Source organism: Tetranychus urticae, chromosome 1 (assembly GCF_039701765.1).
Source record: "Tetranychus urticae isolate SD_2017Ah chromosome 1, NJAU_TeUrti_SD_1.0, whole genome shotgun sequence".
Taxonomy (NCBI): domain Eukaryota; kingdom Metazoa; phylum Arthropoda; class Arachnida; order Trombidiformes; family Tetranychidae; genus Tetranychus; species Tetranychus urticae.
The window spans coordinates 21,741,978-21,765,002 of NC_142958.1; the positions used below are offsets into that span (position 1 = coordinate 21,741,978).

The 23,025-nt window shown below is 31.0% G+C and overlaps 1 protein-coding gene and 3 long non-coding RNA genes across 9 annotated transcripts; 2 read left to right on the plus strand and 2 right to left on the minus strand.

Moving 5' to 3' along the window:
- Positions 1 to 4: 4 nt before the first annotated feature.
- LOC107362521 (uncharacterized) lies at positions 5 to 6,854 on the plus strand. 2 transcript variants are annotated; one of them, XR_003082289.2, is made up of 5 exons: positions 5 to 1,885; positions 2,307 to 3,150; positions 4,385 to 4,457; positions 4,528 to 6,608; positions 6,720 to 6,854. It is a non-coding gene; the product is annotated as an uncharacterized LOC107362521 (long non-coding RNA). The 2 variants fall into 2 exon arrangements; XR_001568679.3 differs by lacking the exon at positions 6,720 to 6,854 and having other exon boundaries at positions 4,528 to 6,691.
- A 138-nt stretch (positions 6,855 to 6,992) lies between these two features.
- Positions 6,993 to 9,877, minus strand: LOC107362520 (uncharacterized). 3 transcript variants are annotated; one of them, XR_016197738.1, is made up of 6 exons: positions 9,656 to 9,877; positions 9,301 to 9,592; positions 9,147 to 9,234; positions 7,975 to 8,269; positions 7,310 to 7,858; positions 6,993 to 7,175 (listed from the first exon to the last, which is right to left on the minus strand). It is a non-coding gene; the product is annotated as an uncharacterized LOC107362520 (long non-coding RNA). The 3 variants fall into 3 exon arrangements; XR_003082290.2 differs by having other exon boundaries at positions 6,993 to 7,858; positions 9,301 to 9,584; positions 9,656 to 9,876; XR_001568678.3 differs by having other exon boundaries at positions 6,993 to 7,858; positions 9,656 to 9,874.
- A 3,550-nt stretch (positions 9,878 to 13,427) lies between these two features.
- LOC107362222 (uncharacterized) lies at positions 13,428 to 16,646 on the plus strand. Its single transcript, XR_016197737.1, has 5 exons — positions 13,428 to 13,585; positions 13,684 to 13,825; positions 14,336 to 15,734; positions 15,805 to 15,924; positions 16,306 to 16,646. It is a non-coding gene; the product is annotated as an uncharacterized LOC107362222 (long non-coding RNA).
- Positions 16,647 to 17,613: 967 nt separating this feature from the next.
- Positions 17,614 to 22,643, minus strand: LOC107362218 (uncharacterized). 3 transcript variants are annotated; one of them, XM_089265902.1, is made up of 4 exons: positions 22,374 to 22,643; positions 21,533 to 21,835; positions 21,184 to 21,401; positions 17,614 to 21,079 (listed from the first exon to the last, which is right to left on the minus strand). In XM_089265902.1, the coding sequence occupies exon 4, from the start codon at positions 18,276 to 18,278 to the stop codon at positions 17,763 to 17,765; it is 516 nt and encodes a 171-aa protein (XP_089122028.1). In that variant the 5' UTR covers positions 18,279 to 21,079; positions 21,184 to 21,401; positions 21,533 to 21,835; positions 22,374 to 22,643; the 3' UTR covers positions 17,614 to 17,762. The 3 variants fall into 3 exon arrangements, with proteins under 3 accessions (XP_089122028.1, XP_089122029.1, XP_089122027.1); XM_089265903.1 differs by lacking the exon at positions 22,374 to 22,643 and having other exon boundaries at positions 17,614 to 20,553; positions 20,649 to 21,079; positions 21,533 to 22,178; XM_089265901.1 differs by lacking the exon at positions 22,374 to 22,643 and having other exon boundaries at positions 21,533 to 22,160.
- Between the last annotated feature and the right edge of the window lie 382 nt (positions 22,644 to 23,025).

A 23,025-nucleotide genomic window follows, 5' to 3' on the forward strand; every position in this document is an offset into this window, starting at 1 on the left:
ACTTTTTGCTTTTGTGAAGTCTTATCGCCATTATTTACCATTAGGATAACATTAAGTTAACAAACAAAAGGTCAGACTTGTTAATTTTTAGGTATCGCCATCTCAAACATGTTTAGTTTGAAGAGATAAGAAAAAAAAACAATGTAATAGACAACTGGACAAAATAAAGTTCGGTATTATGTGTACTTTCATTTACTGTTAGAGAACGAATTTTCCGATTTCGTTAACTTAGGATGACAATTAGTAAATGCTTACCGGGTTAAGCCCCAAGACTATCCCATCCTCCCTTCCTGAGGGATTCCCAGCTAAGCTGGATAAAGCCAAGAGCCTATGGCTAGGTAAATCACTTACTTGTTAGATGGTGTCTTAGCCGATCCACAACAGTTAGAAGGTAATTTAGCCCTGACCACTGCTTTAACTGTTTTATATCAGTTTTTCATTGTAATCGTTTTTAAAAACATTTATTTTTTACCTGAGGTTAGTTGAACTAAATATGAACCCAGAATTGAGATTATACTTGCCGTTTATTCAAGATTTTATTGTAGAGTGATCCACACCAATAAGGTTATTTGAAGAAGATCTAAATTTCAGCAATTTATTCGTTTCCAACTCTATCTCTTATTTTTTCTGTTTAATCATCATTATTTGTTCTCGGTGAAAAACCTTGTTTTCTCGTGTTAGAAAATTTCTAACAAACATTTCAAGTGTAACTACACTTGTTATCACAGCTTCAATGTAGTGCAATTAATGTTACCAGACAATATCAAATTGGAGATAACTCGTGTATAAATGGCTGCTAGTAACAACATCGCATCCATTTAATTTAAACAAATCAAACAAATTTTCACTCAATTTTCTTAGCCACAAATCGTCTCAATTTCATCATCAGTTTACCATGTAAATGTTGAGAGTTGACTTTTTACAATTAAATTTTTCTTCGAAATCAAAAGTAGAACAATTGGCTGTTTAATTATTGCTGTTATCATCTAAAACTGTGATTAACTGTTGAGATATTCCAGGAGCAAAAATCCAGGTTTTCGCAATGAAATTTCACATGTAACAAAAGTATCATTTGAGTACTAATGTTACCGATAATCTATCTTTTTAGTCATCATTTAGCCTAAATGAAAAAGCACTTCTCAACATCTCAACATTAATGACTAACTAAAGCTAGACTGATCAATTTGATGGCAAAAATCAGCCTCAAGTTGAACAATTTGACTATCTTATGAAGTTACAAAATGGGCGCACTCAATTAAGCTATTCAAATTATTAATTATTGAGACTCCCCAACAACATCACTTTAAGCTTTTTGCATGTTGGGAAAATAAATCATTTTATTCCCATTAACACTTGAGTTCATCACGAACAAATTATCATCAAATGTACTCATCATACTTCTAGCTAATAAAAGATTAATCGATAACACAATAAACGGTTAAAATAGATTAGCTAAACCTTGTCATCATTGTTCAAAATCAACCTGCTTCAGATCGCTTTGGACTTGCAAAATTATCATGACAACCAAACCTTTCAACAGCCAACTTAACACGTGAACCTTAAATACATGATTCAATTGAGAAAATTGAAACCAAAATAAATTTGTTATTAATGTATTTCAATTGACTATGAATTGCAATAAACCTTCCAGTTAATAGCAAAGTTATCCATTTGAATAATCCCTTTCACTCCTGAAAGTTGTTCACTTTTGTAACAATAGGTGACACTACCTACTCTGGTAAAAACCGCCATTCAATTGCTGTAAAGCTTTTAGTTTTTAATTTAATTTATTTTTTGAGTATTTTAATTTACTTTTGAATGTTTACAGTGCTTTTGGTTTCATCAAAAATTAAATTGTCATTTAATTATGCCTAAAACAATCAAGGTAAGTCTTTCAAGACTTTTGCAAGATTTTTCTCGCAATAAATCAATCCATTCGACTTATTGTTTACATTTGACATTCACAAGTTTAATTTAATTGTTCAAATTCCTTTCACTTTCTAAAATATCTATATGCTTCAAAATTCAAAATTTTAATTCTTCTAATTCTCATGATGATTGAGATTTTACAGTTGATTCCTGAACAAGTACTATCAATTGATCTAAATTGGTTTCTCGTTTTTTGGTGTTTTCATTTTCATATGTTTTAAAGCGTCCAAGCTTGTGCTGTGATCTATACATCAAAAAGTCGACAGAAGCTAATCATTTACAGAATTAGCTTTTAATATCAGTTTATATTTTAAGTTATAATACTAAAATGTGTATTTCATTACAAACTGTGTTTCTCCTCTCGATCTTAATTATAGCAATAGTTACAATACAACAGTTGGAATCAGCTAAATTACATATTCCCAATGAACCTGCTTCAGGCAAATTGATATCGAGCTTATGTTCGCAATGGCATGGTCAAGTTGATAATATTGCTTTCTTAATTAAACAATTGGACCCATCATCAGTTATTCGCATTGCCCATCAATCTACAGCTGATCTGTATGACATTTTTGAAAAAAAAACTTATGCAGGAAGTGGAAAAGAAGAAAAAAGGAAAATCAAGGAATCAATTAATTTCACATGGATATGGAAATCCTAATTCTCCAGTTTAACTTCCATCAAGTGTTGAATATATCGCTCCTGTTTCTACTCCATATTCAATTCCATCGACTACTGTTAAATATATTCCTCCTGTGACTAGACCATATTCAACTAAAACGACTGCTGTTAAAGACACCAAGCAATATGAACCAACAAACACACCGATGATGCCATGAAGGAAGCTCCTTTACTCTTTGGATAGATGGCTGTAGTTGCATTGTCTCAACAAGATCTTAAAATCGCGGCTTAAATTAATAGCTGTTTTATCATCCAATATACTGGCAATATTGTGACAGTAATTGTAACATTGAGTAACTTCAACAAGTTATACGTTTATTGTGGCATTATTTTGTTGGCTCAAGAATTATAAACAATTTAATCGACTAAATCAGCAATTCATAATTTCCAAGAATTACAATTGTAACAAAGTACTTGATGTAGACAAGGATAAATTGAGTGGTAAATGTAGCAATGCATGATAACCAGACGGATCTCCAGTGAAAATATCTTATTGGTAATAAGATATTAGATTAATATCAAAGGATCAAGAAATTGACGGTAATTATCAAAACATTTATAATTTACAATTAAGCTAAAGCTACTTGCAAAGATAATCTTTGTAATTTTGAAGACTCATGAAAAAAATACAATGTTAAAACCATATTGAAAATGTTTTACCAAGCACCTAATGTGCAAATTATGAAAAGTAAAATATTAACCCTAAATATGCTTTTTAATTGGTCAATTTGTAGCTTTTAACTTAAATATACAGATTAATCATATTGTATATTAATTATTGAACATCGAGGTACAAATTAGTCTCACAAAATTACAGATATTAGATAGTAACAGTGATACAAAGGTAAAAAATAGACAATCGAGACAACCTTCTGTTTCTATTAGATACTAATGGTTACTAATATACTTGTTTCTGTGCTTTTCTGTGTTTTCTGTACTTTCTGAGAAAGTACAGAAAAATGTAATTATTGTTGAAATTAGCTGAACTGATTTACAGATATATAATTAGTTATCGCCTTCCAAGCAAGCAACCAACAAAAACCATTGGTACAACTGTATGTTAAGTTGAAACCAGTGAAACAGTGAAAAAACAAGCCAACGTCAAAGTCAATTAAATTTAAGTTGAAGATGAATTAAAAACTAATCTATTTAAGTTACAAAAAAAATATAATTAAATGCAATTCCCATAGAAGTGAATAAGTGAAAAGGCAAAATGGCATAAAGATGAGAAGCAACTGATTGACTTAATTATACAATTGTAACTTCAACTAAAACCATTTGGTGTTTTAGTAACAATCCTTTTAACCCGATAATTAAGAAAGCAAATTGTCTTGTAGATGATAATCAGTTAAGGAAATGGTTTAACAATAATGAGAAAGACAAGACAATTGATGAATAATGTATAAATTGTGTATACAAATCAATTGGCTCAAGTGTTAGGCCTAACAATGGTTTTACCTTTAAACATGAAGAAGATGGCTAAAAGATATTGTAGTTTATGAGTTTATACCCTGAGGATGTTAAAAGGAGGAAGGTGAAGGTTTGAAGAGGCTTTATTACTCATATAGACACACAGTGGTCAGTCAATAGTCCACAATGGTTACCTTTGTAAGGAATTAGTCGAAACATATGGTCAATCTTAATGGCATTTCCTTGGATCCATAAGAAAGGAAAGATTCAACTGATTAGCAAATTTTCAAGTAAAGACATTGTGAATAACTTTTCTCTTTTGCTTTTTTTTTCTTTCTTCTCTTTCTTTCTTTCTCTTCTTCAGCTTTACTCCTTTGGACTCGCTTGTCTCATGGTTATTGGTCATTACAAAGGATAAAAGTTCAGATAAAAATCAGGTAAGATTCAAAAAAGAGATAAACAAACAAACAATTTCTAACAATATTTTTTCCTTTCCTTTTCTTCTAGCTTTTTACATTGTATTTTTATATACATTATATTGTTTGGTTATCAGGTAAACCTGACTGGACAACAACTGATCAAGTATAATCAAGTTAATCAATTGTAACAATGAGTGGAAGACCAAAAAGTGACCAAAAAAAGCGACCAAGAAAAGATCAAAAAATGCTACTTTCCTCATCCCCAAAGTACCCATTGTGATTGGGTTTAATGCATTTAAAGCGAGTGTTAAACGGGATCAACGTTAACAACTTGATGTTGGTGGTCAACTCATTTCAATCAATTTTATCATCTTCAGATGCTGCTGATGTTGATCATGTTGATGATAATCATAACCCTGATAATCAACCATGATAATCATAATCAACATCTCATCACGGATAAAGATCACACTAAGCTTTACCCAAGCAAAGGCCTTTTTTTGCCTCTCAAGTAATACAAACCTCAAAAAATCAAACTTGATGTAATCTTGATACACTAACTCACAATTCAACATCTCCACTTTTTTATCACCAAGTTAATCAGTTAACAATCAATACCTCAACATTGCCATTGACAATTAAATTGATTCAAATTGAATTGTTCAAAGTCAGGGGAGGAAATGGCCACAAAAAAAACACCGTAAACAATCAGTGCTATTATATTATTAATGTTAACCTTTTAACTATACAAAATGAACACATTTGTATACACACGCATTGGGACAGATATTAACTTTGAAACTCAAGTTAACCTGATCCCATAATGTGTATAACAAGATCACAATCAGACACACAATACCATTTCCTAATAACTAATCAATATTGAACAAAAGGCTAACGATCAACTTAATCAAATGTCTTGGATACGCTGGAAACAAAAAGGATTCCCAACTCTTCCCAGGTCAATCAAGAAAACCTTTAACCCCGCAAAAGCAAACGTCCAAGTCTGTGTGGATATTTTTTTATACATTCACTCTTGGTGGTAAGAAAGCGAACCAAATTAAAACTAGATTTAGACCATAATCAAGCCAAACCTTTTACCGTAACAAGAAAAGGCCGTTCGTCCCACTTCAACAAACGATGGAAATGATGATTAAAACTAACCTGTGGTTTAGTATTTAACAATTTACCAAAACCAAAGTTTCTTACTTTCAACCTTTCCAAAGGATTTGCCAATCATTTGATTCACCGAGAAAAAAAACCAAATTCAATAAACTTAACCATCTTTTAGGTTTACCTTTTTTTTACCAAGAAAAGGCATCAACATGGCCATATTCAAACAAAGCAGGCAGAAAAAAAAACAATTACTTGTAACAAAAAACTTCAAGACTGTACCTCACATGTTGGTTACAAGAGTTGATTGTTATTAGACTTTTGGTGAGGCTTTACCTTACATGATGTGTGTTAGGCCTTTGCTGATGATGATAACATTTGCTTATTTGTTTTCAATTTACTTGTATTATTTGAACTGATTGTTTTGTTGATTGTAAAATCTAAGCCCAGCGAAGTAAACATGGAAAGCATCTTGAGATACAGTGAAATACAGCTTCCATGGTTAAATTAATTTTGCGTTTCGTGACCAATACCGGTGTTCAATTTTGGCTGCCTTTTTTTGTAAGCCATAATAATGTAATCAGTAAACTGTGATATTAATAATTATAATGATAATAATGTATAAACTTGTACAATTGACTGTGTATATGTATAATTGATTGTGGGCTGTACAAATGTGTATTTGTTTCAAATAAGGTTTACTGGTTGTTGATTTTTGTTTCTTACCTTCATCTGAAAAAGCAAAGCAAGTTAAACAATCAATTTATCACCAGTAAACTTGAAGATAAATTACAAAGTAACTAGCAACAAGTCCAACACGATTGATTATTAATCAATGAGCTTAACTAACTTAATAAAGCTTTTACATCATCATAAACATTAAGTGAAAATACACTTGCGTAGCTGTAAGCCCAACGAAAAAAGGTAGAAAATTGAAAATGAACAAGAAACGTTCACTTTTACATTTGTCGGACTTTAAGTGTATACTAAATCTGATTGTAATAACACAAAGCCAAGTGAAAAAAAGGAGCAAAACTTGTCCCTCACTAATCAATTGTAAGCCTTGAATCTATTTAATTGATTGTCCAAATCAACTGTTACAATGCTATTTGATGATAATAATAATAATTTACATTTTTGCTCGTCTTCTCATCTCTCAATTCCCAGAGTAACTTTCATCTTGCCATCATCAACATATCATCATCTCATCTCCTCCTTCATACTCTCTTCGCTTCCCATATGATGATAAACTGTCCACAATTGAATAAAATAATCTCACAAGTCATCATGGTAATCTTTTATCAATAACTTTCCCTCCCTCTCCTTGGAACCATTCATTCAATTTAATCATTGGCTTCTCCTCCCACCGCAAACGCAAAAACACCCTTCTTTTTGTCAAACCAGTGAAGATGAGAAACGGCAAGACAAAGATGAAATGTATTATATATACACACATAAATATATTTAAATTGTAGCCTCTTTGACCGTTTCTCAGTCCTTTTCATCATCATCATCATCACCATTATCTCAAGTTGATGGTACGAACAAAGTAAAGCCAAAACAGCATTTTTGCCCATTCAATTGGAACGCCAAAGGTAAAGCTTGAACAACACATTTTTAGGTCTAAAAGAAGAGCAACCGACAAAAAAAAGGGTCAAATGTTGAGGGCAAAGGAGAAGGTAAGAGATGATTAAAGAGTAGTCTTTAAAGGTCACCCAGAGTGAGAGTTTTAAATAACATCCAGAATATATATGTACATGCATGGATCCAATGGGAAATAATTGTCCATCTTATACACATCCATTGACAATTGACGATCTGAATCGCCCTTTGACTTTGTCCTTTTTGCCTTTTTTCCTTTGCTTATTTCACAAGACGAAGATGGTAAGGGATATAAAGTAGCCAAGAAGAGGAAGAGGAAAAAGTGACCATAAGGAGCTTTTCAGCCCCTGTTATTAGTGACATTTGTGACCTTTATCTCCAATGATTCACTCTCACCTTCCTTTCCTCCATCTCCACCCACCTCCTCCTCTTTAACCTCCTCTCTTCATCTTTCAAATACCTTTGTTGTTTATAAATATATATATCTATGTATATGTCTGTGTGTGTCTGTGGATGTCAACCTGTTTATTTCAATTCCTTCTTCTTCTTCTTATTTTTCGTCGTCTTCATCTTGATCTTTTTATCTGCTAGAAAACTGACCGACTGACCAAAGAATTTATTTCATCTATTTCTTAAAAAGGAGTTACCATCACCACCTCCTCCTCCTCTTTACTCGGCTTTCCTTGTACGCTTGATAGATTTAGCTAAATAGGGAAGAGAAAGAATAATGATTCAGATAAATAACCGTTTCTTTTTGTCATCTCAACTAAACATGTGAAAAGTGAAAAGGTTTTCCTAAATAATAAAGGTTGATTTTTACCTGGGATTGTTGTTTTTGTTTTCATCTTTCATTTAACTTGAAAAACGTATACTCAATCAAGCAAGTGGTAACCCGCCCGTGGTAAGCCGATCATTGATGCTTCATCAACCCATCATCAAACACTGCTTTTTTTGTAGTCCGTTTTCATTACTCCTTTGAGTCCCTCTTGTTTGTATCCGTATATTGTATCCTTGTATTTACACCTTTACATTCAAGCCTTTTGTATTTGTAATTGTAATACACAAATATTATATTTCAATGGATGGATTACACAAAAAAAAATGAAAATGTCAACCTAAAGAGAGAAAAAAGAAGAAAAAATCTTTTAGTTTTGCTATTATTTTAAGATTGATTGCTTTACCATAAAGGACAATATTTCAATACAGTTAGTTGATTCATTTCAATTCATAAACTCATAATCAGACATTTATGGTTTAAAGCGTAAGCTTGGTTTGGCTTTTTGTTTTACATCCACATTTCATGCAGTCTGTGAAGTTTAAGTGATCGAGTTGATTTGATTGAGGCCTGGCTTGATATAAATGTGATGATTAACTGTTTATCATTGGTTAAACAATGATTTGACAAGAATGTAACAAGTCTAATTGGCATGATTAACAAGTTATTTACATAATTGTTGACGGATTGGTTTTGATTAAAGTAAGTCGACTTGTTTACAGGCTTGGATCAAAACAATCAAATTTACTACTACTTGATAAGGTATTTAGTGTTGGTGTTGTCTTCATTATCATCATCATAAAATAATGAATGAAAATGAATACAGTTTAAATTGTCCAAATTAGATTGTTGAAAATCTCTTATGATCATATGATAATAAGATTATAATCAAAATCATGTAATCTGATTTTTGTTTCTGGAACAAAATGATCGGGTTATTGATCTAATGAAAACATCTTCCTTCTTCTTTACTGATCATCATCATAATTATTTAATCATTACCATGATGATTATTTATAAAGGAAAAAACTAATTTCTATTTTAACTAAAAATTGATATCATCAATCACTATCACAGTGAGAAATGAATGTGTTGGTTGATTTTTTGTTTAGCTTCTTGAAAATCATTTTTACCCCAAATGAATTTGTGTGGATGTTAATACCATTAATGGAGTGGGAATTAGGTTTACCTCTCTATCATTATAATTTTAATATTACCTTTCAATTTACCCTTTTATCGTTGTAAGTATTTTAAGTCAACGTCCTTTGTGGTTCAATTATAATTCAATTTATGCAATTAGGAAGACTTTGGAAGGAAAAGAAATTAAAATTAGAAAACAATAGCAAGGATAGGTCATTCAGTATAACGCACTATGAATCTTTGTGGGCTCCCATGTTTGATTTGTGATTTGTATTTGAGCCAAAGACGATTTACAGGTGTTTTAAGCTGCATTGCTTTATTTACAGGTATTTACCCCGGTATATAACTGGCCATAGACCAAGATTTGCACAGATCCTGCTTAATCCTTTCACTGCTAGATAATGGATTGGCTATCCCAATGCTTTAAAAAATGACTCTACACCATTCGATCCATTCATCTGTGATATTTAAACCAATTGTTCAGGACAGGAATCTCAGCTTCTAAAAATAGAAATCTGTAAAACTAGAATAATCAAATTGTTAACATTAATGATGAAAGATAATTAATTGAAAGAGTGCAACTTACTGTACATTAGATAACAAGTGTTAGCATTTTAAATCGTAATTTCGCTAATCCTGATCCAAATGTATCAATTTTTGGGCATAGATGAATCCGAATTTCGAAAAACAAACTAATAATTAGAGCACATAATTTTATATAATAACAATATTAACTAATCATCATAATCTATAAGCAAAACAACGTTCTGATGTAATCAATCTGCGTCTTTTAAGCTATTTTCACGAGCAAATTGCAGCTTCAAGACGATCATTTCCCTTAAAATAGCCAAGTTTCACTGACAATGTGAATTTTATTAGCCCATCGTATTTTTTGTGTGAATTTTCACGGAACATGAATTATGTCATGTATATAAGATTTTTTGTGATTAATCTATTTTTCTTAAAAAAGTGAAACCAATTACATGTTTCAGTAAATTAACAAAGTCCCAGTTTGCAACCAAAAAGGCATCTCATATCTCTCAGTATCGGATCGTTGATATCGGTGAGACAACAAGTAAACAAACACTTTTTTGTATTTATAATAACCTGATTTTTCGCATGAACTATGGGTGCCATGAATATTGTCATTGGTTGTACAATGGTTTAACCTTATAAATATTCAATAACGAACTTGTGTTGTGTCCAAGCTTTTAAATGTTTTCCTTCAACTAAAGCTTCATCATTTCGATACCCGATATCTCATAAGAAGACTCAATTCATTTTAACAATAATCTATAAAGATGATATTTAATCTTGGAGGAAATCAGTAACTGATTATCAGTTTGCTCATGATAATACCTATTTGCTGTTGGTTAATACAATCAATAATTGAAGCAACTCTACTCCAAATCAACCTCCTCAAAAAAGATGGAACCAGCCTACGTTAATGTAAAATTAATCCATTCTTGAAGTGTATTTAGCCACATTAATCAATGATTTTGTTTCCCTAAAAATGATTAGGTTGAAAAGGGAATAAGAACTAAATAGGTAAAAATAACAAAACATCTCGCGGAGGTGATTAGTTAAAAGCTAACAATCAACCAATTTTCAATACTGACACTTTTACACTCACTCAAACACACACACACACAAATGGTACTCATACACAGTAGCATAACTGTAACCATGTGTTACAAATAATCAGTTAAAATTGATTAAACATTTAGCCCATTGTCAATTTGAACCATTTATCCAGCCAATTAGAGTTGAAAATGTACCAAAAGGAGACATTTGACCTGGCTAGATGATACAAATTGACTACAATTAATTAATAACTTCACTGATTGACTTTCAATCAAAGTAACATACAACAGCCAATACATAACATGTGTGCAGTAAATGAGTAAGTAAGTGAGTAACATTTATAATACAATTTTACCTGTTTTGGCATTATTATTATCAGTACTTATTACCAAGCCCTTCAATGTTAACAACACCAACAAAAAAACATCTTGTAAACGATGTGAGTGTGTTGGTTGCCGTATATTTACACATATTTTTTCAAGTGAGTGTAAGCTCTACTCAGCGTGGGAAGATTGTTTCAACAGGTAACAAACCTGTAGGGAAGTTATTGACGCCTCCAAGAAACAACGACTAATACGAATCAGCAAGTTATCTAAATTGATGCTGTTTCGCATCTTATTGACCAACACTAGTCTCATCATCACCATCATTATCATCCTTATCCCAGTCATTTTAACCTTTACCTTCAAACCAGATTTAATGTAACATCAACTCAATGTGATTTTTTTTCTTCAATCTTTTTCCTTTCCTCAGTCATTCTGAACATTTCCATGGTTCAATAGTTTACCATGGTTAGCTTGAATTAATTGTCTTTGATTGGAAAACAATCAGCAATCAGTTGATTGAACATTGGATCCTTTTTATCCAATCTTTTTACTTGTTTCAATAACCACATGTTGACTTGATTTTGTTGCCTCAACTGTTAACAACAAGTTCAATATCATCCATAGTTTCATCATCGTAATCAGTTAATCATTTTCAGTTTGCTTCAATGAACATTTCAATTGTTTCGGTAATCGGGTTTAAAATAATGTTAACTATCCATAACCAAAGGTAATAACATAACATACGGTTAGGCCTAGCATCTTTTTTCAGCTAAACATTGATTTTGTGGAAATACTGAAAATTACTAACAATACTTTGATTATTTCATCAAATCAAGTTGATTGTTTTAAACAATGTAAAGTAATCAAATAGTCAAGTTATTAAATATTGAAGCTTGTGCTCAACAAGACAAATTGATTTTTGGTGGTTACCTTTGATTATAAATCTGATTAATAACCACAGATGATCAATAGTCAGTTGGTTGTCAGCAATATCTTTAAATGTGTCCAATGGACGGTCAAACATCAATCTAACTATCTCAGTGATTAGTCTTAATTACAATCAATTAACTGGGTTTCAGTTTGAAAGAGGTTACAGTCAACTGTCTGTTCAAAGATTTCAAGTTTGCTTAATGACAGGAGCCTTTCAAATTTAACAACTTTTCCCAAGTCAGTCCGACGTTTTAAACAAATACATCTTTGATAATTGATGCTAAGTGATGGTCAAGATGGAGATGATAATGAAGTTGCTTGTTCACCTGTGGGATTAGGCTTAAGATTATACCTTTACCATGTCAACATTGACCTGATTAAAAACATAACCTGTTGAGCCAATGTCAATAGCATCAACAGACGATAGTTATTAGTATTTTTTTTTAAAAAAATGTTGACTTTTCAGTTAAATATAACAATCTAGTCAATATTGTAATAACCAGACAATACTTTGAAATATCAATCTTTACAATTGATTTCAATATCAATTAAATGAGATCAGTTGAACATTATGAATAACAAAACAATTAGGAAAATATTTTAGTGCAAAATTGAACAGCTAATATGAGCAACAAGTACCAATAACCTGAAAATTGGTTAATCAATAGTCAATTGTCAAAGGTTAACAATGAAATTTGCTTGTGATTTCAAATGGTTTTACAATTTTAACTTTATTATCATTAGTACAATATAAATTATTTAGCGCAAAAAAATGAAAACAAATCTTGACAAACGTGTTTCAATTGAATGTAAATTGAAAGTTTAACACAATGAACACATGTATGGACATTATTCAAAGCATTGGTCAAGTATTAATATAAATAATACATTGAATACTCAACCTTTAACCTACAATAAACGGTTAAAAATGAACAGATGAACAGGTAAAAAAAAGGTAAAAAATATAATAATAATAATGAGCTTAAAGATGGTGATAAAGATGAAAGTATTAAAAAGATGGCAAAAAGCAAACAAAAGTTATGACTTTACCTTACAATGTTTAACCACTTAACTAGCAACTATTTTTGATGACAAAACCTTCATACCTTTACAACTCTCCCATCATCATTATCATCCTATTTTTACTTCCGATTCTTGCATTCCTTTACCTTTCACTCTAAACGATACAATACAAGAAGGAAAGGAAAAAAAATCAGCTGCATTTGCAATAATAACAACAGCTTTTAAACCAAAGGGTCAATCCTTTTGTATTTCAATTGACCATCCAAAAAGGTTGACAATGAGCTTACCAATAAAGATGACCTAACCTAAAATACTAGTTTGTCACTCTTGACTGGACCAATTGAAATAATCTTAAAACACTCTGCTATTAACTTCAATATCAACTTATCAATCCATTAAATTGTTAACAATACAATCGACCATAAATATCGATCTATCGACATCTAATAACATATGATAGGCTATCAATGATCAGCAAATTTTTAAGATTATTGTCAATGGCAAGTAAACAGTTTTATTATCATTTTCAATGTTTCAAAGCAAGTGGACAAAAATTAGATTCAATTATCGTTAATTTATGATCAAGAGTCTTGTAAATTATCTAGATTGGTAATTGAATGGAAAAGGTAAATTGATTTCAAGCTACTGAAGATGTAAGTTTGTTTTTTGTTTCAATTTGTTTCTTTTTTTCGTTGATCATCTTTTTGTTTTTCAATGAATCTTTCTCTCTCTCTCTCTCTCTCTTTTTTAGGGGCTTTTCATTTTGTTGCCGTTTCGGCTGGCCCAGCATATTGTCACGAGTAACGTGCTAAACTACATCTGAATGATCAGCTGCAGCAAATGAGAAACCAACGTTTTAATAATGATGATAATGATGATGATAACAAGCAATGGTTGGTGAATCACATAATGTTCAGTGAATAATTTTTACTCATAATCAAAATATAATGAATAGTAAAACTTGATAATAACTTGGAAAAGGTGAAAATTTTGAGCATTTTTTTCTGTATATTTCATTTTACGTTTAATTTTCTTTCTTCTTGTTCATTAGCCAACATTAAATTTATGGTGAAACAAATTGAATTTATCATGAGTTGATTATTTTATATAAAAGAGGAAAGCAAATTTTACTGTAAAATGTACTGAAAATGCGATGAAATATTGAATACTTTGCAGCTTTCCGTTTTATTAAAAAGTTATCAAGTTATCCCAATTAATAATCAAAATTGCAATTTTCATGAACAACTTTCCATTAGCAAAATCAATGGCTGAAAAAGATAGGTAAATGTTGCTTTGCTTTATAGTTTTCATTCCTTCATTTTTACCTTTTAGTTTTGCTAACATTATATTTTGTTGAGACAATTTTTGTTGCTTGTTTAACTGTTTATTTTGTTTTTGTTTAGCTGTCAAAAGTGGCCTCAAATATTGCTGGCAGCGAGTTGATGATGAGGCCACAATGTGAACGCAAAAAGACACAAAATTTTGCTTGTGTTCAAAGTTAACATTAAGATTCAATTGGAGAGGAATTTTTGCTGCCGATAATTTGGTTCTGAGACTTTGAATTGTTGCTGTTGCAAGGTGATTACATGATAAACAACGAGAGATATTAATTAATGAGGTTCAACATGATGATCATGATGATTAAACAAGGTAAAAGTTAACCTTGATAATCAACAATTCAACATTCACTTACCCAACACAAAATTTTTGACATTAAACAACATTCACATTGATAATGCAAACTGTCATTCAACAGTGATTAGATTACCTTTTCAATCATATTGATTATGTTAATATAATTAGTCTCATTATCCTCTTCCTCCTTCATCATCATCAGCTTTTTTTACAGGTTAAACAAATAGACAAAAATAAACAGACAAAAGAAGGAAGGTAAAAATTTCAATCCGTGATTCCTTTAATTTTATTTTGATTTTTTTTTCATCTATTATTATTTTAATAAACAAACCTTATTTCGGCTCATGTATTATGAATAATATCAATTTCACCTGTTGACCTTGGTCCATGTCATACGTCTATTTTCAGGCTATTTTGTCAGTCAGTGTCTTAGGTCAGGTCAAACCATCAACCATGTAAATATTTAAACTAAAAATAACTAATAATCTGTTTTTGTTTTGCTTTGCTTTTTTCCCATTTTTGCCCATTTTTTTCGGGTCCAAGCAACTGTTTTTTTCCTCTCACTCTTCGTAAATCACTGTATTTCAATATAATTGCCACTATTAGTATTTTTATTATGATTAAGAGTGCTAATAGTGTCCAAATAATTGCCACTTTATTAACAATATGTATTTTCAAGGAAACTATCAAATGGTAATTGAACGTTTCCTTGCATCTTTTTTGGGCTTGATCTTTGTTACTGCTTTACTATTTTCATCGGTAAGAAACACCCTTACGGATGTATCTTATTTTTTTGTTTAAAACACCTTTACATATTTGCTTTTCCTATTTGTTTTATTTTGTGGTTAACATTGGCATTAACATACAATTTCAATTTGATTAATTAATTCCCTATTAAAGCCTATTAAAATTAGCGCCATTGTTTAACTTTGTTGCCATCTATAATTTTATTCAGTAACCTTTGGTATGACAATGCTAAAGTGACTAACAAAAGCGGTCAAGAGTTTCTTAAAGGCTTTTTTAATGTGTTTCAATTGTTTTGTTATTAAATGTATTTATTTAACATCGTTGCTTATGTTTGTGCAATTGAATTTGCTAACTATTTGACCCATAAAAGGGCAGCTGTTAACCTTACTCTGCTAAAGTTGAGCCTCTGACCCAACCTAGGTAATATTTTCAAATGGCAACCTGTAAATATGTTTATACTATTTTTAAATTCACCTTTTGCTCTTTTCAGATTGTGTTCAACCATTTTAGCCTTTTCTTTCGTGTTTTTGATTGAATCAATAATGGATGTTAATTTTATTGCTCTTGCAAATTTTACTAATTAAGTCAACAAATGTAAAATTGCAAAAAGGTAAGTAATACAGGTTGACACTATTCAATGAATTTAGTGATCTTTTCATTTTGTGGTTAATAACTATGTTATTTAATGACTTGGACAAGTTGTAAATACAGTTAGTAGATAATGAGAATCAGATTGATACAGAATCATTAGCATTATTGAATCATCAAACATCATCATCATCATCATCATCAGCAACAACGGCAGCAGTATTAAATCATTAATTATTGTGTGGATTCCTTTGAATGTAAACTAAACAAAAATGTTTGAAGGTGGCTAATGAATTTTAAATTATCTTGTTATGCAAAGCAAGAGAAAAATGAAACAAAATATCAATTCAATCTATTGACTATTTTACCTTTTAACAATCAATCTTTCGTTTTCTCTTTACAGGTTGATCATTTTGATTTAAAGATTGGCAAGAAGAAGAGGAAAAGAAAGCAAATTATGAAATACAAGAACAGCAAGGTAATTAAGTTAATCAATTGAGGCCTCATCACTTTAATGGATGGATTAATAATGGCTGGTAAACATTAATGGATTATCTAACGCCTGTTCAACTGTTTAACTTGTATTTATTTTCATTTTGTTTGTCAATCAAATGAAAAACCTATCTCATTTTGGCTTACCTCTTCAACAAATTGATGGTGTAAATATACAAATTAAGACGATAACTTAAACTTGCCAGTCTAATAACGTTAATGGTTCTAATTAAAAGTATAGTTGTGCTGCAAGAGATGGCAATTATCATCATTTTTAAAGTCAAACTTGCAAAGCTAACTTTTCAATATAACAACTGAAGATTATACAAAATCCAGAGAAAGTAATGAAAAATCGACTGTCCAGCAATCGGATATACGATTTATAAGATCAGCTAGATGCTAAAGAAAGGTGCACATTTTTATTGAGTAAAACCTGTTTCTGTTTCAATACAATAAGGTTTACAAAACCAATGTTAGAGGTGTTAGAATTCACTGTTGCTGTTGTTGTTGCATTTGAAATTGAAGTTGAACTTTAAGATGATCCTCATTCAATAAATGATTATCCATTTCTGATGTTGGTTGGATGGTGTTAGTATTGTTACTAGATGTCAACTGAAAGCCTGTAAAAGTGAGACGAAGTTTAGCTAAGGATTCATCACATTGGGCTAAAATGGTTTCGGTCGAGGAAAACAATAATGATGATGTTGATGTTGAGGTGGAAGAGGAATTGGAAGAGTTAGACTGACTAATGGTTGGAGGTGGAGGTGAAGGTGGTATTGATGATCGCTTCTTCAAGCATGATTTTATCGGACAAGAGGATAAAGAGTTTGATTGTAATTTTTTGGCTGTTATGAACTTTTTATCCTTTGTTAAGCCACAAGAGTTACAGATCATATTTGGTTACATACAGTTTGATTAACAACGATTATTTCACAAAAATAACTAAGGTTTGCTAAAAATTTATACAAACTGATTTCACTAATTTTTCTCCAAATCTCTATCTCTCTCTCTCTCTTTTGATTGATGATTTTTTGCTTTGATTACGGTTTGCTGTTGTGATAGCAAGTGATGAACGCAAAAATTGTAATTTTATTATTTAGTTTTTTGCAAATCTAGGTGTTTTACCTCGATTAGTTAGTCATTATCAATGTCAGATAATGTATTTTCTTTGCCTGAGAGATTTTTGATTTTCCACCAAAAGTTACTTCACGAGAATGAGTTTCTTGACAAAATATTGTTTTAATTTAATGTTATTTATACATTACATTATAAAATATGCTTACATACAATTATATTCATTTTCAATTTCACAATTTAATTTTACGCATTATTTAAACAACTGAACTGCTAATTGAAAATCAGCTCTTATTATAATGGTGACAATTGTGGTGATGGTAAAGGCGAAGATGGTTCAGATGATGGAGGTGTTAGAGGTATTGTTACTGTAGTAGGTGTTGTTGTTGGTGATTGTAATGGTGATGATGACGATAATGATGGTGAATGTGATTGGGTTTGTGATGACTTGATAATTTTGTGTATTAATCGTTGGTGCAGTTCATCAATGTATTTAACAGCTTCATTAATAATTTTAACTTTAGGAACTTCATTTAATCCATGAAGAGAAGGAATGATTTTACAAAGATTTCGATATTCTCTCAATCTTAACTGCTTCCTTTTTTCACGTTTTATCCTCAAAATATTTTTATTTGTTGCATCTTCCAATGGCAGGGAATGTTGGTTATGATTAGAATTCACTGATTGTTGTTGCTGTTGTTGATGTTGCTGTTGCTGTTGAAGCTGTTGTGAGAGTTGTTGTTGAAGTTGTTGCATTTGAAATTGAAGTTGAACTTTAAGATGATCCTCTATCAATAAATGATTATCCATTTCTGATGTTGCTTGGATGGTGTTTAGTTTGTTACTAGATAACACAAGTAATACAAAAATACAACAAAAATGATGTAAAAATGGTACAAAGTTACAAGAATGTAAAAAAATGATGTTAACTAGTCAACAGAAAGTCTGAAAGTAACTCAACAAAAACCACGCACAAGCAACAGACAGATCCAAAGAGTTATACAGTCAAACCTCCTAAAATTTTCATAACGGGCCAATCGTTCGCAGATTGCACCACCAAAAATCTCTCAAAAAAGGACGAGACTCGTCTATTTCTTTGCAACTTTTAAGAGGTTTGACTGTCCAGCAATCGGATATACGATTTATTGTTAAATATCAGCTTTTCGAATCGGCCCTTGTACTACTGATCTACTCCGAAAGTGCTAATATTATACAGGATCACAGCACATTGACCACCATTTCCCTTTACATCATCATATTTATCAAGGCTTTGTTTAAGATCATTGTTTTGATCAATGATTATTTAACGATTGTTAAAAGTGTATTACCAATACATTGGATAGTAATACAAAGGTTTTCTTGTAACCTTGTAATATGATTCAACTCATGATCATCTTTCACTTCAAACTGGAATTAATATTTTACTTAAATATGATAATTCTAATAATACCAAACTAGAAACTGAGAGGAGCAAAAATATGAACAAATTGAGAGGTAAACATAGAAAAGAAGATGAAGATGAAGAAGATTTTGACATCCTCTTTAACAAGAGGCTTATCATTTTCTTATAACAATCATACATAATTATAATAAGTACAAATGAAAACAAGTTTAACAGTGACCTTCATTGGTTCAGGTTTACCTTTGCAAGTAATCGGGGAAAAGAAGTCAAAATCAAAGAAGGTCAGCCCAGGTCATTTTTACTGGGATTTTCATCTTCTCTTCCTTTTCCAGTTACATGTTGATAACGTCGATTTAACTGTTCAAAGTAAAATATCCTCTCTAAAATAAGGTACACAACAAGAAGAAAAAACTGACCTGGATTGCAATGTCAGGTCAGCGCTCTTTCCAATCACAATCTAATGATATGCAATTGACCTCACTAGGCAAAATTTAATGATTTCGGGTTTTGTCTACTTTATTTATTTTCCCTTCCTTAAGCTTCTTACAGTTAACTATCATCATTATTTTATTGCATTGCGTTTTTTTTTCTTGCCACAAAAAAATTGACTTAAAATAACAATTTAATGCAAGTCGATAAAAAAATGCTAACCTCTGGAAGAAAGGTAAGGTCAAACGAAAATGGAAACCACAAAGAAAAGTAATCAAACGTTGAGTCTAAATAAGGTTACAGGTTAATTATTGGATCATTATTAACCAGATTCGTAAATAGCTTCAATGGTAATGATGATGATGGTTGCAGTGAAAATAAGGTCAACATGAATAATGCTAACCTCCTTTATTTAGCACCATTAACTTTCTCCATAGACAACAATGTAAATTGTTGAATCGATTTTGAGCGTGACTTTATTGTTATTATTAACCAATATGATTGTGTAGATTAAGACATTATGTATTAATAAAGCTGCTACTACCAAAATTAAATCAAAATTTAACTTTCCTCTTCTTTTGATTACTATTATTATCATGTTAATTCTTGTATTGATTAAATGATTTTCTCGCATGTTGCTCCATGTTAAGGCGTAAGATTATGGCTTTTCACATTTTTCCTGGCAAAGGTTAATATTGATCATCGGAAGTTACCATCAAGGTTTAATCACAATTTAACGTGATTTATTAAATGAAAAAATGTGTGAGGTGACAATCTAACTATAAATTAAAAGGCTAATAAAGAAACCTTAGTCAACTATAAAAAGGTGTTTGCAAGATTGGTTGCTTGGATGGATGGTTAGGCCTTGTTGTAGGCTTACATTGGGCAAGTTGGTCCATTATAACCACAAATGATGATAATGGTACCAATTGAGTCAATCAAATAATGAACAATGTCAAGTTTGATTGTAAAAAGGTAAGAAACAATTTAATCAATTAGAGAGAAATGATAATTGAATAAATCTATAAAGCTTTGAGGTTCAGCTAATGTTATTCAATGATTTTTCAAGCAAAATTTAATGACGCTTGAATTTTTGTCATCTTGTCCCTCTCGTATTAAAGCTTTTACTTTCATTTTCAGCTTCAATATCATCATCATCTTCCTCTTTTCCTCCCTTTCTCCTCCTTTTTCTTGACCTTATTGGAGGCTCTCTTCTGAACAAAATATCCCCATTTTTTGAAACTGAATTTGAATCTAAAATGATGGTGAAGAGAAAGAAAAATGAAGATAAAGTGAATATCTAAAGTCTATATTAATCATGGTATTAGATGCCTGAGCATTAATGTCACCTCATCATCATTATCATCATATTAACTAATTGTTGAGGTACTCCAAGTATAACATCACAGTTATATACATATTGACATCTGGTTTGATCAGTTAGAGGCCTACTTAGGAACGTTTTTATCAACCTTTTTCACATAACATGATAATAATAATAATCATCGTCATCATCATATTATTAATAATGTTAATAATATTGAACTGAGCTTTAAAGATGAGGTTCCTAAATAACAAGGTAAACACGGCATTGCTTGAGCTTTATAATTTATCCATTTGGCTTTCTTTGTTTTCACTTTCATTCAGTCCAATATTCCGTCAGAATGTATTGATAATTCATTTCTTTATAAATCTATTCAACAGGAATGACAGTCAAAATGGCCTCTCTCTTCACCAGAACCAAGAGCTTAGGCCTCATAAATGGCCTTAGACCAAAACACTGCAAAAAAGCATGTAAATAAAGTCAACATTAAAAACAAAAGATACATTAGGTAACCACATGAGTCTTTGGCCATTTCCAAATTGGATGCCAATGAAACTTACATTCTAGTCTTTTAAAATGACCATTGCTAACACAGATAAGATCATGAAAGTCCGCATTCATCCGAAATCAGAATTGATTGAATAAACTTGTATAGAGCCATGTTTTTCGTTGAAAATTAAACCATCAAGAAATCGTCCATTAAACTGGAATTTGTAATTTAATTGGTTTGATGGTTTTGCAGTAAATATCACCATAAACTCGGAAAAATCAGGAAAAACTAATTTGAAAGAAAAGATTAAAAACAGAAATCGGTTTAACATTGAGTTGTCAATAGACTCATTTCAATGGACAGTCAATATGGATGAGGCCCAAGACTTATCTGGTTAATAGACTTAAGTTGGATCTTACCTTGCTTCCTTTTTGATGTCCTGCTTCAGGCCTAACCTTTAGTTGTCATACTTGTTGGTCAATTGAATGGTTGTTGCCTTCTTAATCCAAGGAAATTGGTTAAGACAATTAACAATGACGATTAAGCACGCCAAAAGATAGTCATCACATTATACATGTATTATATGCTGTTTTATAGATGTTGCCATAACTCTGGAACTGCTTTTACCACTAAAATCATGCTTTTATTTTAATCATCATGATTAGTTAATTAGGCAACTATTTAACCATAATGGTTAAGAGCACCCATAATAAGCAGCAAATCTGTTTAATTTGGCATTATTATCATTAAGATGATGAAAGTAAATATTATTAATGAAGGAGAAAACAAAACAAAAAGATTTAATTTATGGTTAGCTTTTTTCACTCAAAAATGAAACACAAGCACAAAAAAAAGGTGAAATCCATGCAAAGGTTTGACTGTTGTTGATTGTATTATAACTAAACCATTGTATGGAAATGTATACTTATCATTTATCTTTATACACTTAAATAACAATAACATTAATGATAACAATTAAGATGATTTGTTTTGTGTGTTTGTGTGTTTTGCTGACTCTGTGAGTTGACTTCACTTGACTGGCTCAACAATCACTGGACCGTCAACAGTATCTGATATAACGTTATAGACAGGGTTTCATGTTTCCCATTTAATTAATAGTCCCTAATTGTTAGATAGATTAATGAACAGATGATCATGATTATCTGACAGATTCTTTGTCTAATTTTATTAATCATATCATGTTAACAATCCATTAACAAACAACTGTAATTGTAAATAAACAATAATCTTTTGTCTTACCATTGCTTCCCTAATCCAATAATGCGTTAGACTGGCAGCTAATTTGATCACAATTAGCAGCTAAACAATTTCACGACAACCACAATTTGACTCCATAAACAGCAATTTGAAACATTGAGATACAATTACAATTGCCGCTAATCCACTTTAAAGATTGAATCTAATTGTAACTTGTATTGATGTTGTTAATAAGATGCAATGGAAGCTTCATTCTGTTGGCCTTTCCAATTGTAACAGTTGAGTGTTATCAATTGGTTCACTAATTATTGTTGATTTGATTATTGTCAACTATAATGAAGTCTGAGCCAATATTAATTATCAAGCTTCAAGAGGCGTTTACTTGAACAGAATGCCCTTAAAACAAGATTAACTATTAAATCAACTTTCACCTCCCAATTAACCTTAGTTAGGCATTTCTTGATTGCAAGTTGGAAAACATTCATTTGCATCAACATCTTTTGGCTAACATTATAATCACAGCAAACCTTTAATCCACTTTTCATCGCTGGTGGCCTTTTAAGACACAAAATTAAAACTAATTTTAATCTAATAATTACTATTAATCACTAATCAATACTAATTACAGACTATTGTAATGCATTTACACTGAGGCAAAGTAAATACCGAAAAAGGTAAACAAGAAATGGGCAAA

What these genes read in the sequence shown, in the direction of transcription:
- LOC107362218 (XM_089265902.1), bottom strand. Translation starts at nt 18,278, where the DNA reads ATGGATAATCATTTATTGATAGAGGATCATCTTAAAGTTCAACTTCAA.